The 22,205-nt window shown below is 42.0% G+C and overlaps 1 protein-coding gene across 1 annotated transcript; it reads left to right on the top strand.

The window, feature by feature from the left end:
• The first annotated feature begins 3,752 nt into the window (after positions 1 to 3,752).
• On the top strand, positions 3,753 to 18,312 carry LOC117473131 (arrestin domain-containing protein 3-like). The gene is given in 7 exon segments (XM_034118626.1): positions 3,753 to 4,144; positions 5,356 to 5,413; positions 5,590 to 5,739; positions 7,936 to 8,036; positions 16,597 to 16,853; positions 17,330 to 17,712; positions 17,714 to 18,312. Coding segments are annotated over 7 exon segments (1,506 nt in total). The 5' UTR covers positions 3,753 to 3,831; the 3' UTR covers positions 17,958 to 18,312.
• The last annotated feature ends 3,893 nt before the right edge of the window (positions 18,313 to 22,205 follow it).

Raw genomic sequence — 22,205 nt, 5'->3', positions numbered from 1 at the left:
GACCTATGGTTATAGAGTGATATTAATACAATAATACATTCACCTTTATTTAAAACATAAATAAGTAATTGATCTGAACATTGCTGTATATTTGGTCACTAAAAAACTAGTTTGGTTTTTGGTGAATCTTTCCAGATCTTCAAAGACTTTGTAGTCAATGTACTGGGAAAAGTACCTCATTGACTCCAGTCGGCACAGGCTGTGGGTCATCTTGATAGTTTTATGGATGTGGTCTCCATTTGACCATGAAACAAAGCTTGCATTCCTGAGGCAATTCTCATTTTTGATGGCTCCACTTAAAATAAAAACAACAATAAGACATATGTGCTACTCTTGGCCCACAGATGGCCATGTCTTTCCAGCTCGTCCCTATCTGTCTCTCTGTCTGTATCTGTAGCCTTTATTTAACCAGGTGAAAAATCCCATTGAGATCAACGATCTCTTTTTCAAGGGAGACCTGCGGTACATTGGTTACACATAAAAACAACAGAAAACAAAAAGGACATCACAACATAATTACAGGGGTATAAATTAGCAACCTATTCACAATGACAGGTATCTAATAACATTTCATCCAGCCGTGCTTTAAAATTATGCAAGGGAATCAAAATGCTCAGTTTAAAAAAAAAATGCATAGTGTTCCAAGCTAGAGGAGCAGCGCACATAAAAGCTTTAGTACCTAAAACAGTCCTAGCACTTGGCACATGTAATAAAAACACATCCTGGGATCTCAGGCAATAGCTACTTGCCACTCTCTGTGAGATCAAAGAGCATATGTTGGGAGTTTACCCAACATAGCTTTATAGATGAATAATGATCTCATGTCGTACCAATGACTGAGCCTCCGTACAGTAAGTGAAGGCAGACCTGCCTTGGCATACAGGGTACAGTGATGAGTAAGTGCTTTACACTTAGTAACAAATCTCAGAGCACTGTGATAGGCGGCATCTAACCTTTCCAGGCAATGGGCAGGTGCATTCATATATATCAAATCACCATAGTCCAGCACAGGTAAAAAGGTCACAGTGACTAGCCTTTTCCTGGCTTCAAAAGAGAAACAGGACTTGTTTCTGAAAAAGAAACCTAGTCTAATGGCGCGTTTCCACTACAGCGCAGAGCACGGTTTAAGAGGGCTGTGACGTCAGCGGCCCGTCTTTGGTTGCGTTTCCACTTGGCCTAGTACCGCCCGGCGGGTCCTAATTCACAGTTTTTCTGGCCTCATAAAATCGTGGGTCTAGGGCCAGAGACAACGAGGCTGAGTCGGGCTGAGTATGCTAAACTAGAGAGAGCATCGCTGGCAAGGGGGCTACAACTACAACAAGATGGACATATTTGACCGTGATTTAATTGTAATACACGTTTCAAAATGATGCCGAAGTAACAACATACTGATACCGGTTAGTAAAAACCATGAATTAATGCTTTGTCAAGTCTGCAGACAGACGGCAGGCGAAAAACCTTTTAAAATGCGTGTTTTCTAAATGGAGATTGGCTAAGCTAACGCAGTATATGCTCCGACCGTCCACACTCACAACAACGGCCTATACAGACATAAATAAAGCAGCGACTGTATTCGCCATGACACAGACAGTCTGTGGTTTGTACTTGTTTAACTTTTGTCTAGTTTCTGAACATATATGAGGAGCTGTGAGCTCTGAGTGCTAACAGCTAACGGCTGTGTTGTTTTTCTGGGGTTCTCATTGAAGAGGACGTCACGGCTCCGCCTACACTGCGTTACTATAGATACTACCCCAGTTCCTAAACTGTAATGGAAATGCGCCATAAAGTGAGCCAGTCCTAACGAGGCCTAGCCATACCGAGCGGGGCCGAGCAAGGCCGTGTAGTGGAAACGCGCCATAACCCTCAGCTTTTTAAGCAGATTAATGACCTGAAGTTTAAAAGTAAGACAATCATCAAGCCAGATACCAAGGTATCTGTGCGCTCATGGAGCCTCCTGCATCTTTTCCCCCATTCTTCTTGACCCTCTTCTATCCCAGGTGTGAAATCCTCATCTCTCTCATCATCTGAGAGCTCAAAATCTTAATCTCCCTTAACTATCTGGTACAGAAAATGTCTGCTTCAGTTCCGTCTCCTGCAACAATATTGAGTCATTAAGTCCATGAAGATGGTCCTGACGTCCACTATAATGGACATTTATAAAAGAGCTGTTATTTGAAAACTTGAATTATTTAATTGCTTTCAGAACTAGTTATATAGTTCCTCACATGTTAATAAACAAGAACATATATGATGGTAAAAATTACAATTATTCAACAATATTTGACTTCTCCTGCTTCTATAACATTTTGTTTTTGGTATGCCAGCCATTTTGGATGAAAAGAAAGAGGAACTTCCCAGCATGCAATTGTAACCAATGACATATCACTGGAAAGACCAGGATGTCCTCTGTACAGTACATCAGGGATTGATAGAGTAGCTCAAAAGAGTAAAAGGAGATGCATGTTAACAAAATGTCCACTACATTTTCAATGGGCTGGGTCCCAGGAGGATATAGGTCTAATTATACATTTTTAAATTATGTAAAGTCATCACAATCCGCAGGAAAAAAATAAAATAAAATGTGACTATTCAAAATAAAATGTTGAATTAAGTCAGTGGTGTATTAAGTATAAGTTACACCCAATTTATATATACAGTCTATGGTTACACCCTATAAAAGTAGTCAACGTTTTAAAAACGCTTATTTATTATGATTTATTTTCAAGCAATACTTCCGGAATAGGCGTCAGAATAAAAGCAGGAAGTTGTAATTATGATATACATTTTGCTAGCTTGTGAGAAAGTGTGAAACATTTAAGATTCATAGAGATAAATAATACATATGCTTTTTGTAATTATGATAGGAATTTCAATGTAAACTTTCAAATGTTTTTTGAACAGATATGCAAAACCTCATGAATTTGAAAATGGGTATTAATGTACAGATTAATATACAGTATGTGTGCTTATGGGATATATACCAATATTAACTGTAAGGACCTAAACGGACTGTAGTAATAGTAAGATAAGATAAAATGGACCTTTATTAATCACCATTGATGGGACACCTCTTTATTGTAAAGAAAGACAATGAATACGTTTGTCAATACTTTGATACCCTGTATGATACATATACAAGGCAGACACTTAGTTTTTGTGCAACCTTTTTTATATTGTGATTGGAGAAAGTGCATGTCAAAATACTCAGGCGTGTATGCCTATATCACTAAAGTAAATAAAAAATCATTGAAGTACTCTGACATAATTTGTTATTTACAGTAGATATTGTAATATGTGTTTTGACATCCTGCTTTTAGTTAGTGGGTCTAATTATTTACCTAAAGAAAATTGTTCTGAAAGCCAGGGGCCCATATTGGTCTTTGGTCAATCTTTAACGACCGCACCTAACATACAGTATCTATTTTATTTAGTTGTCTCTTTCTTCACCTTTGCTGTAACAATGTGAATGTCCCCTCTGTGGGATGAATAAAGGAAGTTCTGATTTCCTCCATTATTTTTGTTTACGTGTAGGCCGTTATATCCTGTGATTAACCTCCAGGGGGCTCCATATCATTCTTTTTTTAATGATTTCAATGTGCTTTGCCCAGCGTGATCTTCACTGGTTTCCTGAAAGCCTACATTATCTCCTCTGTACATTGGATGGCGATAGAGGTCTTTGAGACTTTCGCAGGGCGTGTCTTCAACAGACCAGACGCCATCAGTGCCCCCCTTATCATACCATTCAAGGGAAGTATTTGGAAACGAGAAGTTGGATCGATCACATGGTTTTACTTATTTTACTTATTAATCCTACTTACGCTCGCAAAAACAATGCCTTCGATTCAAAGTTTAACTTTGACTTATGACTCGCTGAATGAGCAGGGGACGTTTTCGGAGGGTGACACTATCTCTGGGAAAGTAACCCTGGCCTTGTTAAAGCAGGTCAAAGTAAATAGCTTTTTTATTAAAGCAACAGGAGATGCAAACGTACATTGGACGGACGGGAGCAGCAATGACGGGAGCAGCGGGAGCAGCAATGACGGGAGCAGCAACGGGAGCAGCAATGACGGGAGCAGCAATACATACTCTGCTCATAAGAGATATTTCAAACTAAAGCAGTTTTTATTCCCAGAGACCTCCAAGGGTAGGCGCTACATTTCTTGTCATTTATGCATGCCTTAACCCAGTGTTTTTCTAACGGGGGTACTAGGACCCCTATGGGATACTTGAGTCCTGCATGGATGTGCCCTGCCTCTGTATGCATGTGTGTGAATGGGTGAAGGATGACTTGCACTTTGAGGACTCCTAAAGACTGGATAAAGCCTTACCGTTTATCCAGAGGTGGGAGAAGTACTCAGATCTTGGACTTCAGTAAAAGTAGAACTACGAGAGTGTAGGAATACTCTGTTACTGTACAAGTAAAAGTCCTGCATTCAAAATGTTACTCAAGTAAAAATAAAAAAGAATTTGCAGAATAATCCATTTCAGAATAATATTATATGTGTCGATTACAATTATGTGTTTATCACAGCTGGTAAAGGTGCAGCTAGTTTTAGCTAGCTTGTGAATTGAATCCATGTTTAACTAAAGTCCTTTTTAAGTGTTGATTATATTTCACATTATTAATACAAATCTGTAAAGTAACTAAAACAAATAAATGTCGTGGAGTAGAAGTACCAAGTAGCATAAAATGGAAAGTATTTATCTCAAAATTGTACTTAAGTACAGTACTTGAGTAAATGTATACTAGTTACTTCCCACTGCTGCATTTATCTCTTATTTTGTCAATAACGTCTATTTAATGGTTGTTGTTTGTAACAGGTGTCTTTTTCTTCACATTTTTATGCAAAAGGCATAGTTATATGCGCTACTCCCCCAAAATGATTTTAGTTGATCAGGGCTACAAAAATATTTCAAAGGGGGAAATATGTTGAATAAGTTTTAGAAAGACTGCTGAATGCGGTTTGCTCTTTTCTTTTTGTCCATTGATGTTCATGGTCGATAAGTCAGTGATGTTAAAATATTCATAGCTATAAAAAAGTGGTAATAACACAATATTAAAACAATATAATTAAATGTAGTTTAACTTCATTTAAATACATGGAATATGTCAAATTACATAGTTGGTTAATCAGGAGCACATTTTAACTATGACGATTACATAATAGGGCAAAATTAGAACTTTGTCCTATTATGTAATAATAAAATGTAGAGCAAGCATTTCATTGTAAATCTAAGATAAAGTGCATGTGTTATTTTCCACCAATCTGTTCATTACTAACATATTTATTTGTTAGCTACTAACAGCAGGGTTACCACTGTAAATATTAACACTAAAATCCATTTTCCTTTTAGACACTGTACTTCCCAAAGGAATCCATGTCTACAAATTCAGCTTAAACATTCCACAAGGGTAAGCACACAAGACAATCAACCAAAACAGGATGTTTGCACGTTCACCGTGTTTTTCTTTGCAAACAGGAACACATAGCCAATCTCAGCACATAACTGAATTTGATTCAATTTAAATTATTGATGTTAATTCATTTCAGATTATATAACAATTATTCGGCTGGTTCTCTATTTCAGAAGCGTGCCTTCATCCTTCAAGGGACCTCATGGAAAGATTGTCTACAAGCTGGAAGCCAAGCTGTCCAGGAGTTGGAGGATGGACCAATCAGTGGAACAGAACATACTGTTTGTCTCCAGGTGTTATCCCAACCTTCATTCTCTGATGGTGTGTAAAAAAGTGATACATAGATACACAAATATCAGGTATTGTTATTGGCATCGGTAGTGAAAAAATGTCACAGTCAACAGTCCTTTTCTCTTAGCATTTTTCATGGGGGGGGTGAAACAGAGAAGATAAAATCAAAATATAGGTATTACACCACATTCTACTTTATTCCTTGCTATATCCAGCCATGTAGATAGTCCTACAGTTTAGGGATAACCAGCTATGAAATCTATCCCACCACTACCCAACAATAGTGATGCATTTCATTTGGAGGGTTCCAGGTTCAAGCTATTGTGCACAGCAAGCTTGCTCACTGGTTTGGCTTACTAAGATACTTATATAGAACAGAGCTATCGTAAATGGCATGAGCTTCACATGATAAGTCAAAACTTCTGCTGTGATTAATGTCATCCGGGATTTGGATTTAAATTGGTCCTGCTTGAATTTAAAGGGGACCTATCATGCACACAAAATGCACTTTTTGATGTCTTATATACATAAATATGTGTCCCCGGTGTGTCGGGGAACTCACATAGCGTCAGAAAATAAAACCCTTTCTCTTTTCCTCCGTACCTGAATCTTTTAAAAACGGGGGTACAACGAGCGGATACAGATTTGCTCGGCGGCAGACCCACAGAAAGTTGCTATCAGAAACAATGCCTGACGTGTTTTGGACGTAATCTCGTCTTTGTTTACATTAGGAAGCCTTGCTAACACTCAGAGCTAACCTGTACTGTAGGAGCACGTGTGTTTAACACTAGAACCGCCAGAGATTTTTTATACCTAAAACCGCCACCTGGGTCAAATTGACCCGCTATTAGAATGCATTGATTGTCAAGGTAAAATATTCTTTTATTGAACAGTGAGTTTTGATCACACAGGGATGAAACGTATACCAATATAATCTGTGGACTCTCAGGGCTCGACATTATAAATGGCCCGCTGGCCCGGAAGCATTATTTAGACACCGCGGCCAGCATAATGTACTTTCAACTCGCCCCACAGCTGTTTGCTGCGGAGCGCAGCGCGAGCGCACTCCTTCACTACAGACTGTCTCTCTGTTGTCTGTCTGTCGGTCTGTCTGTCTGTCTGTCTGTCTGTCGTCGTCTGTCTGTCTGTCTGTCTGTTCTGTCTGTCTCTATCTCTCGTCTGTCTCTCTCTCTCTCTCTCTCTCTCTCTCTCTCTCTCTCTCTCTCTCTCTCTCTCTCTCTCTCTCTCCTCTCTCTCCTCTCTAACTATCTATCTATCCATCTATCTCTCTCTCTCTCAATCTATCTCTCAATATATAAGGAACCGCAGTAGACAAAGGCGTTGCTATAGCAACACGTCATGTTTATATGAAAAGGGGTGGGGTCAATATGACCCGCTTGGCGGAAATAGGTATAAATGGCAATTTTTTGGGCGATTTCTTCAATCTGACTTCATATTGACAATTTTTTAACAACATAGGGTGCTACATAACACACTTTCAGGAAAAGTCACGGACTGGAAGACTTTAATATTTTATTGAAAAAAAGTTACACGCAATAAAAAACAGCTCTGGGTCAAATTGACCCGATTGGCGGTTCTAGTGTTAAAAAGCAGGAAATAAAAAAAGGAACTCACCTTGTGATAAACCGCAAGAGAAAAGCATTGGAGCTCCATACTGTTTCAGAAATAATCCTTGATGTGGTTTAGAACAGGATGGCGTTTTATCACAGCAGAATTGAACTTTATCTCCAGTAGAATTCTGATCAGGCATTAGCTCCGCCTCCTCTTTTCTTTTTTTTTAAGCTAAGGACCCAAAATCGACGTTTCTCTAACAGGCCTGCAAAAGAGGGGTATGAGCACTATGAGGCATGGCTACAATAGGTGATCTGTTTGGTATTTTATGCAAAAAAACTTCACAGACATGTTTTGTATAGGTATGGCCCTACAATATATTTTTCAATAGCATAATAGGTGCACTTTAAATTAAAAGAAAATGTTTTTGCAACGTTCTTCAGTAGAAAGTTGTTCTAGTGAAATTGCTCACCATGTACAGTAATGATATATGTTCGTGTACAGTCAACAATAATATTCACAGGAAATGTGAGTGACACACAGTCCTGGTCCCAAGGACTCATGTTTCTTATTCTGCCCCAACACTTAACACTTAATCATGCACTGTATTGGAAGTGGATCAAAAGTAATAATTCTCTCTGTTTATTGTGTTCTAGTTGCCCCAGATTGGTGCTTGCAACAAAGAAAGAGATGGGACTTTTCTCCAAAGGACAAGCAGACATGGAAGTCACGATTGACAGGATGGCCTACGCCCCAGGTAATAAACAGTCCCCTTCAAACAGGGTAGGTTCAACTCATGGAAAGTGTTCCTCTCTATGATAAATGCAGAAAACCATTTATCACAGACTTGCAAAACAGGGAATTCTTTTTAATAAAACTAAAGTACTGGTGATATTATAGTTGAATTGTCATATCCTAAGTGTTACTATTGCCAACAAGAACAATATTCAGGGAACTGTAGTAGGTTTGTTTCACAACAGACATGTTGACATGTAATTCCAGGAAAAGCACGTCCGTCATCAGTCATTAGTCTGTTGTCAGTGATGGTTTTAATAAAAAAGAAAGTGTTGCTAAAAAGAATGTTTTGATTAAAGTAATTTGAAGGAAGTAGCCTAATCCCTCTGATTTAAGGAATTGATCAGACAAAGGTAGCATGACTAAAATAATAAGTGGGTGGGGTTTAGCCTTTTAACTCTGTTGATATAAAGTGGATAAGTTGTGTCTCACAGGCATAACAATAATCTGCCTTCATATGAGACACACTCTTTAGCACAGTGCATTGTTCTATGCGGCAATGAATACAAAATGAACAATACATGTTGTTAAGGAATAATTCTTCTAGATATCTAACCTTTTGCTCTGTGACCGGTCAACTTGACTGGCACGAAGGGTAATTGTTGTGGGAACACTGAGGCACTTCTTTATCGGTGTTTGTGGGCTCTAGGATGTGAAATCCTTGAGGCCATGAGTGTCGGACGCAGGTGGCTCAGTGTTTAGTCTACTCCTTCAGAGATGTTGATTTCTCTCTGTGAACCAGTTAAAAGGTCTAGCATAGAGAGAGGCTCTTCAGAATTGACGTGGCAACTCTACGTTGTAGTCAGAACCTCCGATCTCTTTGATTTGTGATGTGAATCCTCCGGCCGAATACTCTGAATAAACCCATCAGTGTTTGACATCAAAGCTCCAACTCTCACCGTGTCTCCTTCCTGAGTCGGTGACTCCATGCATTACTACACAGAAGTTTCCTCCACAAATTGGCGTTGTCGGCAGGATACCAACAAATCTTCAGAACTGGTAAGTGTGATTTCAAATCTACATTTGGACATTGCCTTACCAGAATCTGTGATTGACGGTATCCTAAAATTATCTGTGAAGCTAAGCGGCCTGCGTTTCGTTTTGGTTAATGAACATTTGGGGCTAGTAACCCCAGGGGATCATCCAGGGACTCTGTCTTGGCTGGTTCCCTCTGTGTGTGCTGCTCGGGACATGTGTGCCGCACAGGCAGTCGCAGAGATGTTTAAAAATCGCCTCTAAAAATAAACACGGCTCCAGCCGCGGCTCCGGGTGTGTGTGTCCTCTGTGTGTGCTGCTCGGGACATGTGTGCCGTACAGGCAGCCGTTTTGCTGCTCGGGGCATGTGTACAGGCAGTAGCAGGGATGCAAAATACCTCCCCGTATCTGCATGGGCTGGTGAAGTGAACTCAGAGGGAGAAAATCACAGCTTTTGTCTATAGCTTTAACTCACACCACCACCGTCTCTATTAAAAACGAGCGGTTTTTAAAAGCACCTCTCGTGGCTTGTGGCCGTTTACGACGAGTTGGCAGGTGCGAGGTGCGTGCATTACCTGATGCGACACAGCTCCCTACATATGCTGGAGGAGCTGGTGCCGGTCCGGGGGTGCATACATAAAATTATAGGCTAATTGATCACGGGTGGCAGTGGCATGCAAGTGTAGAACAAAACTGTGTTTCATCGTTGGGATGAACACGATAGCCTGTGTATAGGCTGGTCGAGTAGGACTACAGTTAACTGTGCAGTTTTGGATTAGAAAGGGTAGCGGAAAAAAGTCTATGCGCTCCTGATCGGGGGGGCATAGCACCACTAGAGCAGAGTAGTGGGGTCGCAAGAGGATAAGCTAGTTATTGCTCTTGGACAGCTGCCAGGCACCGATCTAAGACTTGTATACAAGGGTGGGAGCGCGAGTCAAGGTGCACCACTGAGAGATAATTCCCTACCCCCTCTGAAGCCTCTTGAATTCGGACTAAATTGAGCTGGATGAGCTGTTGCTGACGCACTGGTGTTTATTACGAGTTCATGTTTGTTTGTCTGATTGTTTGTATCAGGGGTCTATATTGGTTTGTCTAACCGCCGTCTTGTGCATGTTTTGTAACAACTAATAATGAATCAGTCCATAGCCAGGGTAAAATAAACTAAGCTTTAGTTAACTCACCAAAAGTAAATGACTTGAGAAAAATAAATAATATATAGTGTTTTGCAAAATTCTGGTAGTATAGATGTGCTGCAAATGAAAATAAATAGCAAAAGAGTGTTTTTATGTCCTGCATCTGAGTGTGCAGAGGAACATGTAAACAAGGAGCACACTGTTCAGGGCTGTAGGTGTAAGAAGAAAATAAGATTATATTATTTTAAGAATACATTCTTAAATTGTATTGCTGGTATGTTAAGATATGTTTGTGACCTTTTATAAACCCTATGCCCCGTCCTGCACCCTGAGACCCTCAGAGGCATCACTGCTGGTCGTAAACAACCTGCCTGAGGAGGTCAGGGTGGCAAAATCTGTCTGCTGTTTTAGGTCAATATTGTATTATTTGTTTCATTTATTCTTAAATCTATGTATTGTATGGTAATAATGAAAAAAAAACGTAATGTATTGAACACATTCCGAAACAAAGCTGATAAGACAGAACTTGACTCAGACATAATACAAATTATTGTTGAAACCTTTTGCGCTGTTGCTGCAAAATGGAAACTTTGTTGATTATCTGTTCCAACTGGCCACTGGAATCAGATAATTAATATAAGTTGAAGTTTAATTACAGTTTTAAATATAGTTTAACATTCTTTATTAAACTGCTTCAAATGATTTCTCGTATCAACCAATTGGTCTCCATAGACATTACTACAATTCTAATAGTTGTTAAACTACTGACAAGTTTTCTGAAACCGAGCTTATGAACAAAAGAGTAAAGGTCGCTGGTTAAGCCAGGATCAATATATTTGTTGACGTTTTCATTACAGTGTGCATAATAAATGTGTTAAATGAATTGAGCAATTCTTTTAAAAAGTATAATGTTGCAATCTCTTTACAATAAGTAATTACAGTTAAAAAAAGTAGATGTTGTTTTCCAAGGGCCTCTCCTTCACAGCCCTACACTTTAAATCATGACTTTCAAATCATAACAGACAGAGATCGGTATCACTTTGTGTTGCAAGCCAAATCCATGTAAAGGTTCTACTTGAGCCCAATTTAAATACCATAAAGAAAGTATTGAACCCAGCTCAAGCTAAATGTCAAATGTATTTAATTAATGTACAGGTGTTTTGATTTATTTAAAATGTTCCAGTCTAGCTTCTTTCGAGTTCAGTCTAAGCAACAAATTGTTTCTCATAACATTCTCACTGCTGTCCCAAATGTTTTAACCTTGGGCAGACAAGCTGTTCACACACCCACACACACCCACACACACCCACACACTTTGGATAAGCAGTCACCTTATCCACATTGTAAATTGTTGCCTTCTTTAAAGTTATGAGTAATTTAAGATTAATTATTAAATTAAATGTGGTACATAAGATAAAATAAATAAAATAACTTTGACTTGATCATTTTGTTCACAACATTAGACCTGTTCTCTAATCTCTACTAGAATAAGATAAGTGTGCATGTTTGGATGTTTTAACACTCCTGTAATGTACCTAATCTTGATATCTTTTTCATTACAGGAGCTGGGAAAATGGTGTATTGATTAGATTCTGATCCGTGCACGTCCAATTTTGACTGACTTTAGTTCTAATGTTAATGTTAATTTCACTTCAACCCATAAGTAATTATTTAAATTAACTCTAAATTTCACATGATGATGGATTAGGGTTCCACATTTCTTCCACTAATTTGTTTTACAATTAGGCCAAAGGTAAAGAGAGACATTGATGACCTTGTGTCCCTGTTGTTAGTACGTGGTTCCATTTTGTCTATGGCCTTGGACGGCTTCACTAAAAGTCACCCAGTTCTGCCCTGCTAAAGTCCGGCTGAGTGCAGTCACAGAGATGCTATGGCTGCTCTACATGACATTAATGGTCTGGTCCGAGAATGGACACCATTTCCTGCTCCCAGAGAGAATGACACTCCTCAAACTGAACATTACAGCCGTTGATACTGTCTCACATGGGTCTGCTCCCCCCCCCACCGAGCAATGAACTGAAAGCATGACATCTGCTATGAACACTTGGAAGCCTCCCTGTCACACCAGCACCAACCCTTGGGTCAGTCAGATGAGACTAACGGCTTCACTTAGGGCATTTGGTTCAGATACATGACTCTCGTTACCACAGAGTGGGTTGTTTTTAAGGCTATTCATACTGCTATGATGTCCTGTAAGTGGGCGAGCTGGTAAAAGCCCCTACTATTGTTTCAAATAGGCCTAATGTCAGGGGTCTCTTAATGTCTAGTTCTACATGTATTCACATTATATAGACAATGTTTCCACCTGGTAAAACTAAAGGCTGCACAAAACTCAGGCTACAATACAACCATTCTGTTCTGCTCTAACAATTCAATTTATAGATTGTACATCAAAACAATTAGCTTTTATTGTTTCCAATGATAACGTCACCTTAAGTGGAGGAATGCAAACCTGTTTTCAAATGTAAGGTTTTGATTTTGTTTGACATTTCTCAGTAATGACACCCTCAGACACCCAATATCATTCCTGCTATGCCTTCAGTAATAACTCAGATGTTAAAGGGATGAAACTTTTCCTCCCAAATCAGATATGCTTTGTTTTCCAACAAATGTATCAATTTCCTGCATAATATATGTTTATCACAATGGTTTTTTGTAAACTGCACACAGGTGATACTGAGTCTTCTCGATTAATAGATTATAAACTATACCATGCTTAAATAGACTCCGAAGTTATTATTTCATATGTACCATATGTAAGAAAAGGGAGAGAAGAGTCAATTATATTGGGTAATTTATTTCTCAAACCTATGTTTTATGGAAGAGACAAAATATTTCTGATAAACTAATATTTTATCAAAAGGTAAATGGTGAATTAATATACATTTAGAATCATTGAGAAGGGGTTAATTCCACAGGGACTAGCTCACTTTAACTTACAATAACATGTCTCTGCTATGGACTGATGAGTATATGATTCTTGTATGTTCAATGACTAACACAAACCTTCAAAATGATAATGTGCATGTGTCAGGAAGGCTCCCAAATAATTCTGAGGGGCCTATCCTATTTTTGTAATTAAACGATAATGTGCTAATCCATTACTTTGAGTTGTCTTCACTCAGAAAAACATCCCTATCAGGTGTTAACCCAATAACTAGGACAGCTCTCAAGGCCAAGGCTCAGAGAGAGAGGGTCACACTCTCCGGGTGCAGAGAGCACCCCCAGCCACGTGCAAGGAAGCACGAGGTTGTTCGAGATGGGATGCTTCTCTTCACCTTTCTGATAAGAGGGGGTTCTTCTCTTCATCTTTCTGCTCGGTGGGCTCTAGCAGACAACCCTGCAGGACGAGCGAGGGCTTCAGAGGCTTCTATAATACAAGGTTCCATGTTTCTTGGAGGAGTTTGATGTATTCCTAACCTCTCCCATCACGGGGGGGACACCTGGATGCATCAGGAATACGCAGTTGTACTCAAGCAGATAGCAGAAGGAATACAGGCAGATGAGCCTCCGTCTCACTGGGGGGTCAGCTACAGAGCTCACTGAATGAGCCACACAATAGCAGAGCAATTGGGGGGTTTGAAATATGGCGCTCTGATGAAGAAGAGTTTGAGCCAATCAGCACCTCAGTGCTAATCTACAGTATCAGGATGCCTTTACACACCAGACACTCGGTGTCATAAAGGGAGGAGGAGAACGAGTCAGGAAGACTGACGGACATGTTCTTCCAGCTCTCGTACAAAGATGAACTTTGAATTGAATGGCCAGATGTTTAAAGATGTACAATTAATGATTGGTTTTTATTAGGGCTGTCAGTCGATTAAAATATTTAATCGCGATTAATCGCATGATTGTCCATAGTTAATCGCGATTAATCGCAAATTAATCGCACATTTTTTATCTGTTCTAAATGTACCTTAGAGGGATATTTTTCAAGTTTTTAATACTCTTATCAACATATGAGTGTACAACTATGCTTTATATGTTTGTTTATTATCATTTGAACAATGACAAATATTCTCATGAATATTAAACACAACAACCTCTGAACATTACAAATATTCGCCTCAATTCAACCTAGAACCTCTCTCATACAATACTGTGTGTGTGTGTGTGTGTGTGTGTGTGTGTGTGTGTGTGTGTGTGTGTGTGTGTGTGTGTGTGTGTGTGTGTGTGTGTGTGTGTGTGTGTGTGTGTGTGTGTGTGTGTGTGTGTGTGTGTGTGTGTGTGTGTGTGTGTGTGTGTGTGAATGTGGAGGATCGTTGGAGCTATGTGCAGCTCAAGGCATATATGCCTGTGTGTATGAGCTGTGTTGCGGCACTATCCGTGCTGAGTGTGCTGTCTGGCTACCTGCATAAAGTCAAGTGCTCGGCGCAGTTGTCGGCGAAATGTCGCTCCTCTGTTTTCATTGAAACAGCTCCTTATATCCGTTAGCTCAGCTAGCTAGCACCAGATGCTAACAACAACACGTAAGGTGTGCTTCGCTCGCGCCACACATACACACACCCTCCCGGTCCTCCCGATGGCCAGTCCGGGCCTGCCGGTGAGCGTGGAAGTGTGGTCTGCCACAAGCGGGCAGCAGGAGCGGGGCTGTCAGCATCAGCTTGTAGATGGTATTTTAAACTCGATGCGCTCTGAAACTACGGCGGCCGAGGACAAAAAATACACATGCGTTAATCGCGTTAAAATAATTAGTGGCGTTAATTTTTTTTTGCGTTAACGCGTTATTAACGCGTTAACTTGACAGCCCTAGTTTTTATATTTCCAATGACCAGACATGTGTTAAATAGTGGTGATTAATATATTTAGTCAGATCAGATTACACTTTCACACTAAACAAAATTAATAAATAAATATTTTCAGATTATAAGGTATTAAATAATAAGGTATTTCTAATATTATAACAGACAATGTTAATATCCTTAATCATCCAGCAATCAGGCTTAACAACACTACTCTTTAATGTATTACCCATGCACAGACAGACATAAAATGATGTTTCAAGTACTGGATTAATTTCAGTTTTGGCCCAAAACAAATATTTATAATAGTTCATATAACAATTATGTAGCATATTTGATCCTCAAATTAGAGAAGTATAATTTAAAGAAATTGATATTCTATATTCAACATTAGATAAACACAGAAGAACCCTTTCCAAGTACCATAAGTAGATGTTCAGGTAAGTATGGCTAATAAGAATAATTGATAGACTTCATTTGGTACAGATCAGTTGTAGCATTTACAAATGTATGAATTAAAGTTTTAAGAATGTTTAATCTTTCCTTTCCAGGTTTTTACAAAAGTCTTTGAATATTTGCCTAACTTTTCCTTTTCAGATTTTGAACAATGTACTTGACTAAAATGAATGTACTGATTTTACTAAGACTAAGTGCCTTACTCTTGGCTAAAGCGTAATGAAGTAAACGTAAAGTAATCCTAAAATTGAGGACACTGCAACTTTGCCGATTACAGATTGATCAAATCACCACTGTGAATTTTATGCCTTAGCTGGATATCTTATGATCCTAAGTTTTAAATGCTTTTGACTAGTGATTGCCTTAAAGCAAATCTTTAAGCTGCAAGCTGGTTTTGATTTTACAGTTTGATAAATGACATTAACTAATGGTTTAAATGATAAAAGATATTAGTTTAAGACAAATATTTTGCTATTATGTATCTGTGTTTTATGTGTGTTCATTATTGTGCTTATTGACAAAAGATGCTCCAAACACTGATGAGAGATAATTTTTCCTATTATGATTGGCTGTATCAATCATTGTGATTGAATGTTTCAATCTTACTCTACTTTGTGATGTAATTGAATGTAAGGTGAGACCACACTCGAATCTGAAGACGCCTATTGATTTAAGTATTGACCAGAATTATTATTAGACTAATGTTTTAAGGTTATCAAAAATGATAAAAAGAGAGGAACTGTTAAGGAATAATTCTTCTAGATATCTAACCTTTTGCTCTGTGACCGGTCAACTTGACTGGCACGAAGGGTAATTGTTGTGGGAACACTGAGGCACTTCTTTATCGGTGTTTGTGGGCTCTAGGATGTGAAATCCTTGAGGCCATGAGTGTCGGACGCAGGTGGCTCAGTGTTTAGTCTACTCCTTCAGAGATGTTGATTTCTCTCTGTGAACCAGTTAAAAGGTCTAGCATAGAGAGAGGCTCTTCAGAATTGACGTGGCAACTCTACCGTGTAGTCAGAACCTCTGACTCTTTGATTTGTGATGTGAATCCTCCGGCCGAATACTCTGAATAAACCCATCAGTGTTTGACATCAAAGCTCCAACTCTCACCGTGTCTCCTTCCTGAGTCGGTGACTCCATGCATTACTACACAGAAGTTTCCTCCACACATGTTATGTTGTTTTCCTCATAGGTGAAACTATCACAGTTTTGGCCAAAATCAACAATTCCTCGTCCAGTGAGATGACACCCAAATTCCGTTTGGGCAAGAAGGTGATCTACCGTGCCAGCGGTAGAACCAAGCGCGAGGAGTGCACTATCATCAAAGTGGTCGAAAACCGTATTCAAGCCCATACAGAGCTGGAAGTCAGGTGTAGAATGAAGATTCCTCTCGATCAGACAACAACTATCCAGAATTGTGACATCCTCTCAGTGGAATATCATTTAAAGGTAGGCAACAGTGTATATTTATTGTAAAGAATAACAAGCTGCCTTAAAGGTAGGGTAGGTAAGTTTGAGAAACCGGCTCGAGATCGCTAGAATTTGAAATACACAACCGGAGAAAATCTGCCACTTCCTTATAGAGCCCCTCCTCCAACACACACGAACGCGCACATGACCAATGAGGGCACGAGATAAGTTTGTGCACAGATGGAAGGCTGACAGGCAGGTAGGCCATCCAGTTATTTTAGCCGGGCCGGCTAAAATGATTGGTCGTGCTTTTTACAGTACTACGGCTTCCACAGATGACATTTTTTTATGGATTTTTTGTCAAAGCACTTAAGATATTCATTGCTATCGGGATGTTAAGAGCATTCCATGGAATATAACAAAAAGTGTATCTCGAGCCGGTTTCTCAAACTTACCTACCCTACCTTTAAGAAATTGTCAATGAAGTCCTAATTAAGCTGTCATATTTTTCTTAGGCGTATCTGGACATCAGCTTTGCCTTCGATCCAGAGGTCCTCTTCCCATTGGTCGTTGTTCCTTTAGGCTTTGCTCCTGTCCCTCAGCCTGGTGTGGCTGCAGGTCCTTATCCAGCGGGGGCTGTTGGGGGCCCTAGCAACAGCGACTTCCCTCCCCCTGTAGTGTCTGGGCATCCTTATCCTGTCTCCCCATCCTCAGGCAGGTCTGGAAACCCAGGAGCCCCAATGTATTCAGCACCACCACCACCTGTGTACCCAGGTAACCCAATGGTGTTTCCTTGTCCACCAAGTGTTTACCCTGCTCAGCCCGCACATGTGAGTGGGGCCTACAACAACCAAGTGCCTGAGATACCTTTTCCGTATGGAACTCCATTTTCATCTTCTTGTGATTCACCCTCCGCCAACTGCCCCAACATTTCAAACACCCCCAGCTGCCCCAGCGATCTACCTACCCCCATCTCTCCCAGAGATCAACCTACCCCCTTCTTATTCACCCTTCAATGTATCCCCAACGGCTCCATCGTACAACCTGATGAACACAGACTTCCTGGGTCAATCGGATGAAGCTCCTCCAGCATATACACTCCTTTTCCCCTCCACTGCTACTGACAAATCAGATGCAAAATAATAGTATGATTGCTCGATGACTGGATTGGTTTATTAATCATGATGTAAAAAAAACTAATAGTTAAAAGTTTTAATCAGTCATGTCCGGTCATGTCTTTATTTTTGTTGTTGATTTCTAAGCATGAATGTGAGATTGAAAAGGCATCTTAACTTTTTGCATGTAAAAAAGTATACCCAAAATATCACTTATGCATTGCATGTGATGGTTGTGTGATGGTCAATTCAGAATGATCATTGCCAGCTGCCAACATAATTACTCAAACTTCAGCCTTCAGTATTGACTGTGTATTTCACGTGCCTTATTTAACTCAGGTGTCTTTAACTGATCAATCTTTCAGTTTTATTGTTTATAGGCTACATACTGTCACGATCTGTCTGTGTTGTGTTTTGTCTTGTCTTTTTCTGGTTTCCTGTTTTGTTTTGAAATGTTTTCCTCGTGTCTTCTCTGTTCCTTCTTCCTGTGTTTGCCTTCCTGTCTTAGTTTCCCTGGTGTGTCTGATTGTTTGATTGTGTTCACCTGTTGCCCTTGTGTTTCTGCCTCCCTTACCCCAGCTGTGTCTCGTCTTGTGATTACCCCTCTCTGTATTTAGTCTTGTCTCTTCCTGTGTTCCCCTGTCGGTTCATTGTTGGTTTTTCCTGTCTTCCTCCATGTCAGTCATGTTTGTTTCTCCTGTCTCCCACCATGTTGGTCACGGTCAGTTTTCTGTAGAACCTATGTGTTTCATGCCATGCTATTGTTAAGCTTTAAGAATAAAGCTCGTTTTTGTTTCGAGACCGTTTACCTTTTCTGATAGTCTGCATTTGGGTCCTACCCTTCCACGCATTCCTTACAGAATGAACCGACCAATTATGGACCCAGCGGATTATGTTTTTGATTTTGATGCTGAATTGCTTTCTCTGGATTACTCCCTTCGATGTCTTTATACTGTGTGGAGTGGAACCTCGACTAGCAGGGAGAAAGAGGCTGTCCTGAAAAGAGCACAAATGGAGGTGGATAATGTGCCATGGCTGAGGAGCTCGTTGCCTGAATTTCTCAGAGTTTTTTCGCGTAGCCCTGAGTGCCAGTCTCCATTCTCTGATCCTTTTTTGGGATCCCGCCTGGCGTTTGGAGGTCCACGGAGCCTCCAAAAGACCTCAAAGAGACGCAAGGCCAGGATTCAAGCCGTGGCCCCAGCAGCCATGGTTCCAGCCCCAGCAGCCATGGTTCCGTCCCCCATTTCCTGCTCCTGTCCAGGAGCCGTTCTCGGGCACTCGTCTGGCTTTTGGAGGTCCACGGAGCCTCCAAGAAGCTCATAAGAGGAGTCGCAAGTCCAGGCTAGCAGCCCGAGCCCCAGAAGCCATGCTTTGGGCTCCAGTGCAGGCCCCAGCAGCCATGGTTCCCGGCCCCAGTTCTGGCCCCTGCAGCCATGGTTCCATGCCCAGCAGCCAGGGTGCCTGCTCCAGTACCGGCCCACACAGTCATGGTTCCGTGCACCAGTACCGCCCCCACACAGTCATGGTACCGTGCTCCAGTACCATCCCACACAGCCATGGTTCCGTGTTCCGGTTCCGTGCCCAGCAGCCAGGGTGCCTGCTCCAGAACCGGCCCATACAGCCATGGTTCCAGCCCCAGTTCTGGCCCCAGCAGCCATGGTTCTAGCTCCAGAACCGGCCCATACAGCCATGGTTCCAGCCCCAGTTCTGGCCCCAGCAGCCATGGTTCCGGCCTCTGTTCCGGTCCAGCACGCCATTTCCCATCAGGGAAATCTTCTGGGCCAACATGAGCAGACGATGCGAGCCTTAGTTGAAAGCCAGCAGTCCTTGGCTCGTCTCCTGTTGGCTCTACGGCCGACGCCTACCCTATGTCCAGTGCTGTTGGAGGTACCGCCGACTACTCTCCTGCCGGGGGTCTTGCCAACCCTATGTTCTGTGCCGTTGGAGGTCCCGCCGACTACTCTTCTGCCGGGGGTCCTGCCAACCCTATGTCCAGTGCTGTTGGAGGTCCCGCCGACTACTCTTCTGCCGGGGGTCCTGCCAACCCTATGTCCAGTGCTGTTGGAGGTCCCGCCGACTACTCTCCTGCCGGGGGTCTTGCCAACCCTATGTCCTGTGCCGTTGGAGGTCCCGCCGACTACTCTTCTGCCGGGGGTCCTGCCAACCCTATGTCCAGTGCTGTTGGAGGTCCCGCCGACTACTCTCCTGCCGAGGGTCCTGCCAACTCCACGTCCAGTATCGTTGGAGGTCCTGCCGACACCTGTTCCGCTGTGGGTCCTGCCAACCCCATGTCCTGTCCCGTTGGGGGTCCCGCCGACAACTGCTCCGCCAGGTTTCCTGCCAACACCAGATCCTGTTCTGTTGGGGGTCCCGCCGACACCTGTCCCGCCGGGGGTCCTGCCAACTCTGTGTCCTGTTCCGTTGGGGGTCCAGTCGACACCAGCCCTTGCTACATCCGGGGTCCCATTGACACCAGCCCATGTCTTGTTTGGGGCCCCGTCTGCGCCTGTCCGGTCGGCTCCGGTTCCTGTCCGGTCGATACTGGGTCCTGCCCGTCCTCCGGAGCTGTCCTGTCGGCGCCTTCCTGCCCGGCCTCCGGAGCTGTCCCGTCGGCGCCTTCCTGCCCGGCCTCCGGAGCTGTCCCGTCGGCGCCTTCCTGCCCGGCCTCCGGAGCTGTCCCGTCGGCGCCTTCCTGCCCGGCCTCCGGAGTTGTCCCGTCGGCGCCTTCCTGCCCGTCCTCCGGAGTTGTCCCGTCGGCGCCTTCCTGCCCGTCCTCCGGAGTTGTCCCGTCGGCGCCTTCCTGCCCGTCCTCCGGAGCTGTCTCGTCGCCGCCTTCTTGTTCGCCCTCGAGCCCGGCCTCCTGAGTTCTCCAGCCGCGGTCTTCGCCCTCGGGCTCGGCCTCCTGATTCTTCCAGCCGCTGCCTTCGCCCTCGAGCCCGGTCCCCTGAGAGCCGCTGCCTTTGCTCTCATGCCCGGCCCCCTGAGTTCGCCCGCTGTGGCCGTCGCCCCTTTTTGGACTCTGCCTTGCCCCCGGGCCGTCCGCCCGGGACCCCTTTCGGGCCCGTCCTCCGGACCCCCTCCACCCACCCTTTTTGAAGTGTTAGACTATGTTTTTTGGGACGTCTGGGATCCGTCCCTTGAGGAGGGGGTTATGTCACGATCTGTCTGTGTTGTGTTTTGTCTTGTCTTTTTCTGGTTTCCTGTTTTGTTTTGAAATGTTTTCCTCGTGTCTTCTCTGTTCCTTCTTCCTGTGTTTGCCTTCCTGTCTTAGTTTCCCTGGTTTGTTTGATTGTGTTCACCTGTTGCCCTTGTGTTTCTGCCTCCCTTACCCCAGCTGTGTCTCGTCTTGTGATTACCCCTCTCTGTATTTAGTCTTGTCTCTTCCTGTGTTCCCCTGTCGGTTCATTGTTGGTTTTTCCTGTCTTCCTCCATGTCAGTCATGTTTGTTTCTCCTGTCTCCCACCATGTTGGTCACGGTCAGTTTTCTGTAGAACCTATGTGTTTCATGCCATGCTATTGTTAAGCTTTAAGAATAAAGCTCGTTTTTGTTTCGAGACCGTTTACCTTTTCTGATAGTCTGCATTTGGGTCCTACCCTTCCACGCATTCCTTACACATACTCTATCTACCTCACTTATGTTTGGAAGCTATTTGAAGAAACTGGATAGCTTAGAGGTCAAATATAGGCCTGAATGTTCTTTGTATTTTACAATCTGTTCATTTTATACCAGAAAACATTTTTTTCTAATAAATACCCTATTCTTTGCAAACCTGATATCTAATACTCTCAAACTGCCATTTTTTCCCCTGTAGATTTCAATAAAGACTTTTACATATTCAATGTGAGTGTGAACACTAAATTGTATTCTGTTCCATGTTTTGAAGTCTAAGCCACAAGGCAGCACAACACTTATCTCCTGATTCTGATATCTCTCATATTAACATGACATACCTATATTTTTGTATTTATAGATAAACCATTTGAAATTTCACTTATTCTCATTTTTAAACATGTATTTTCATTTAGTAATATTGTACAGTATATACAAACCTCTACACACTACAACAGCACATTTAAATATAATACAAATAAATAAAAAAATGGGTTGACTAGAATCAGATCTATAAAAAAGGCCTTAGTACGTGTCCATGTACAATATAAAATAGATAAAAACAAAGGGTGACATCAAGTTCCAGTGTCTCTTTATGACCTCAAACACATTACCTGTGGCTGCCCATCACTTTCAATACCGTTCTCTCGGGACCACATCAAAACA

Source organism: Trematomus bernacchii, unplaced genomic scaffold (assembly GCF_902827165.1).
Source record: "Trematomus bernacchii unplaced genomic scaffold, fTreBer1.1, whole genome shotgun sequence".
NCBI lineage: Eukaryota > Metazoa > Chordata > Actinopteri > Perciformes > Nototheniidae > Trematomus > Trematomus bernacchii.
Note: the sequence above shows the minus strand (reverse complement) of the source record. Positions and strands in the feature narration are given on the sequence as shown.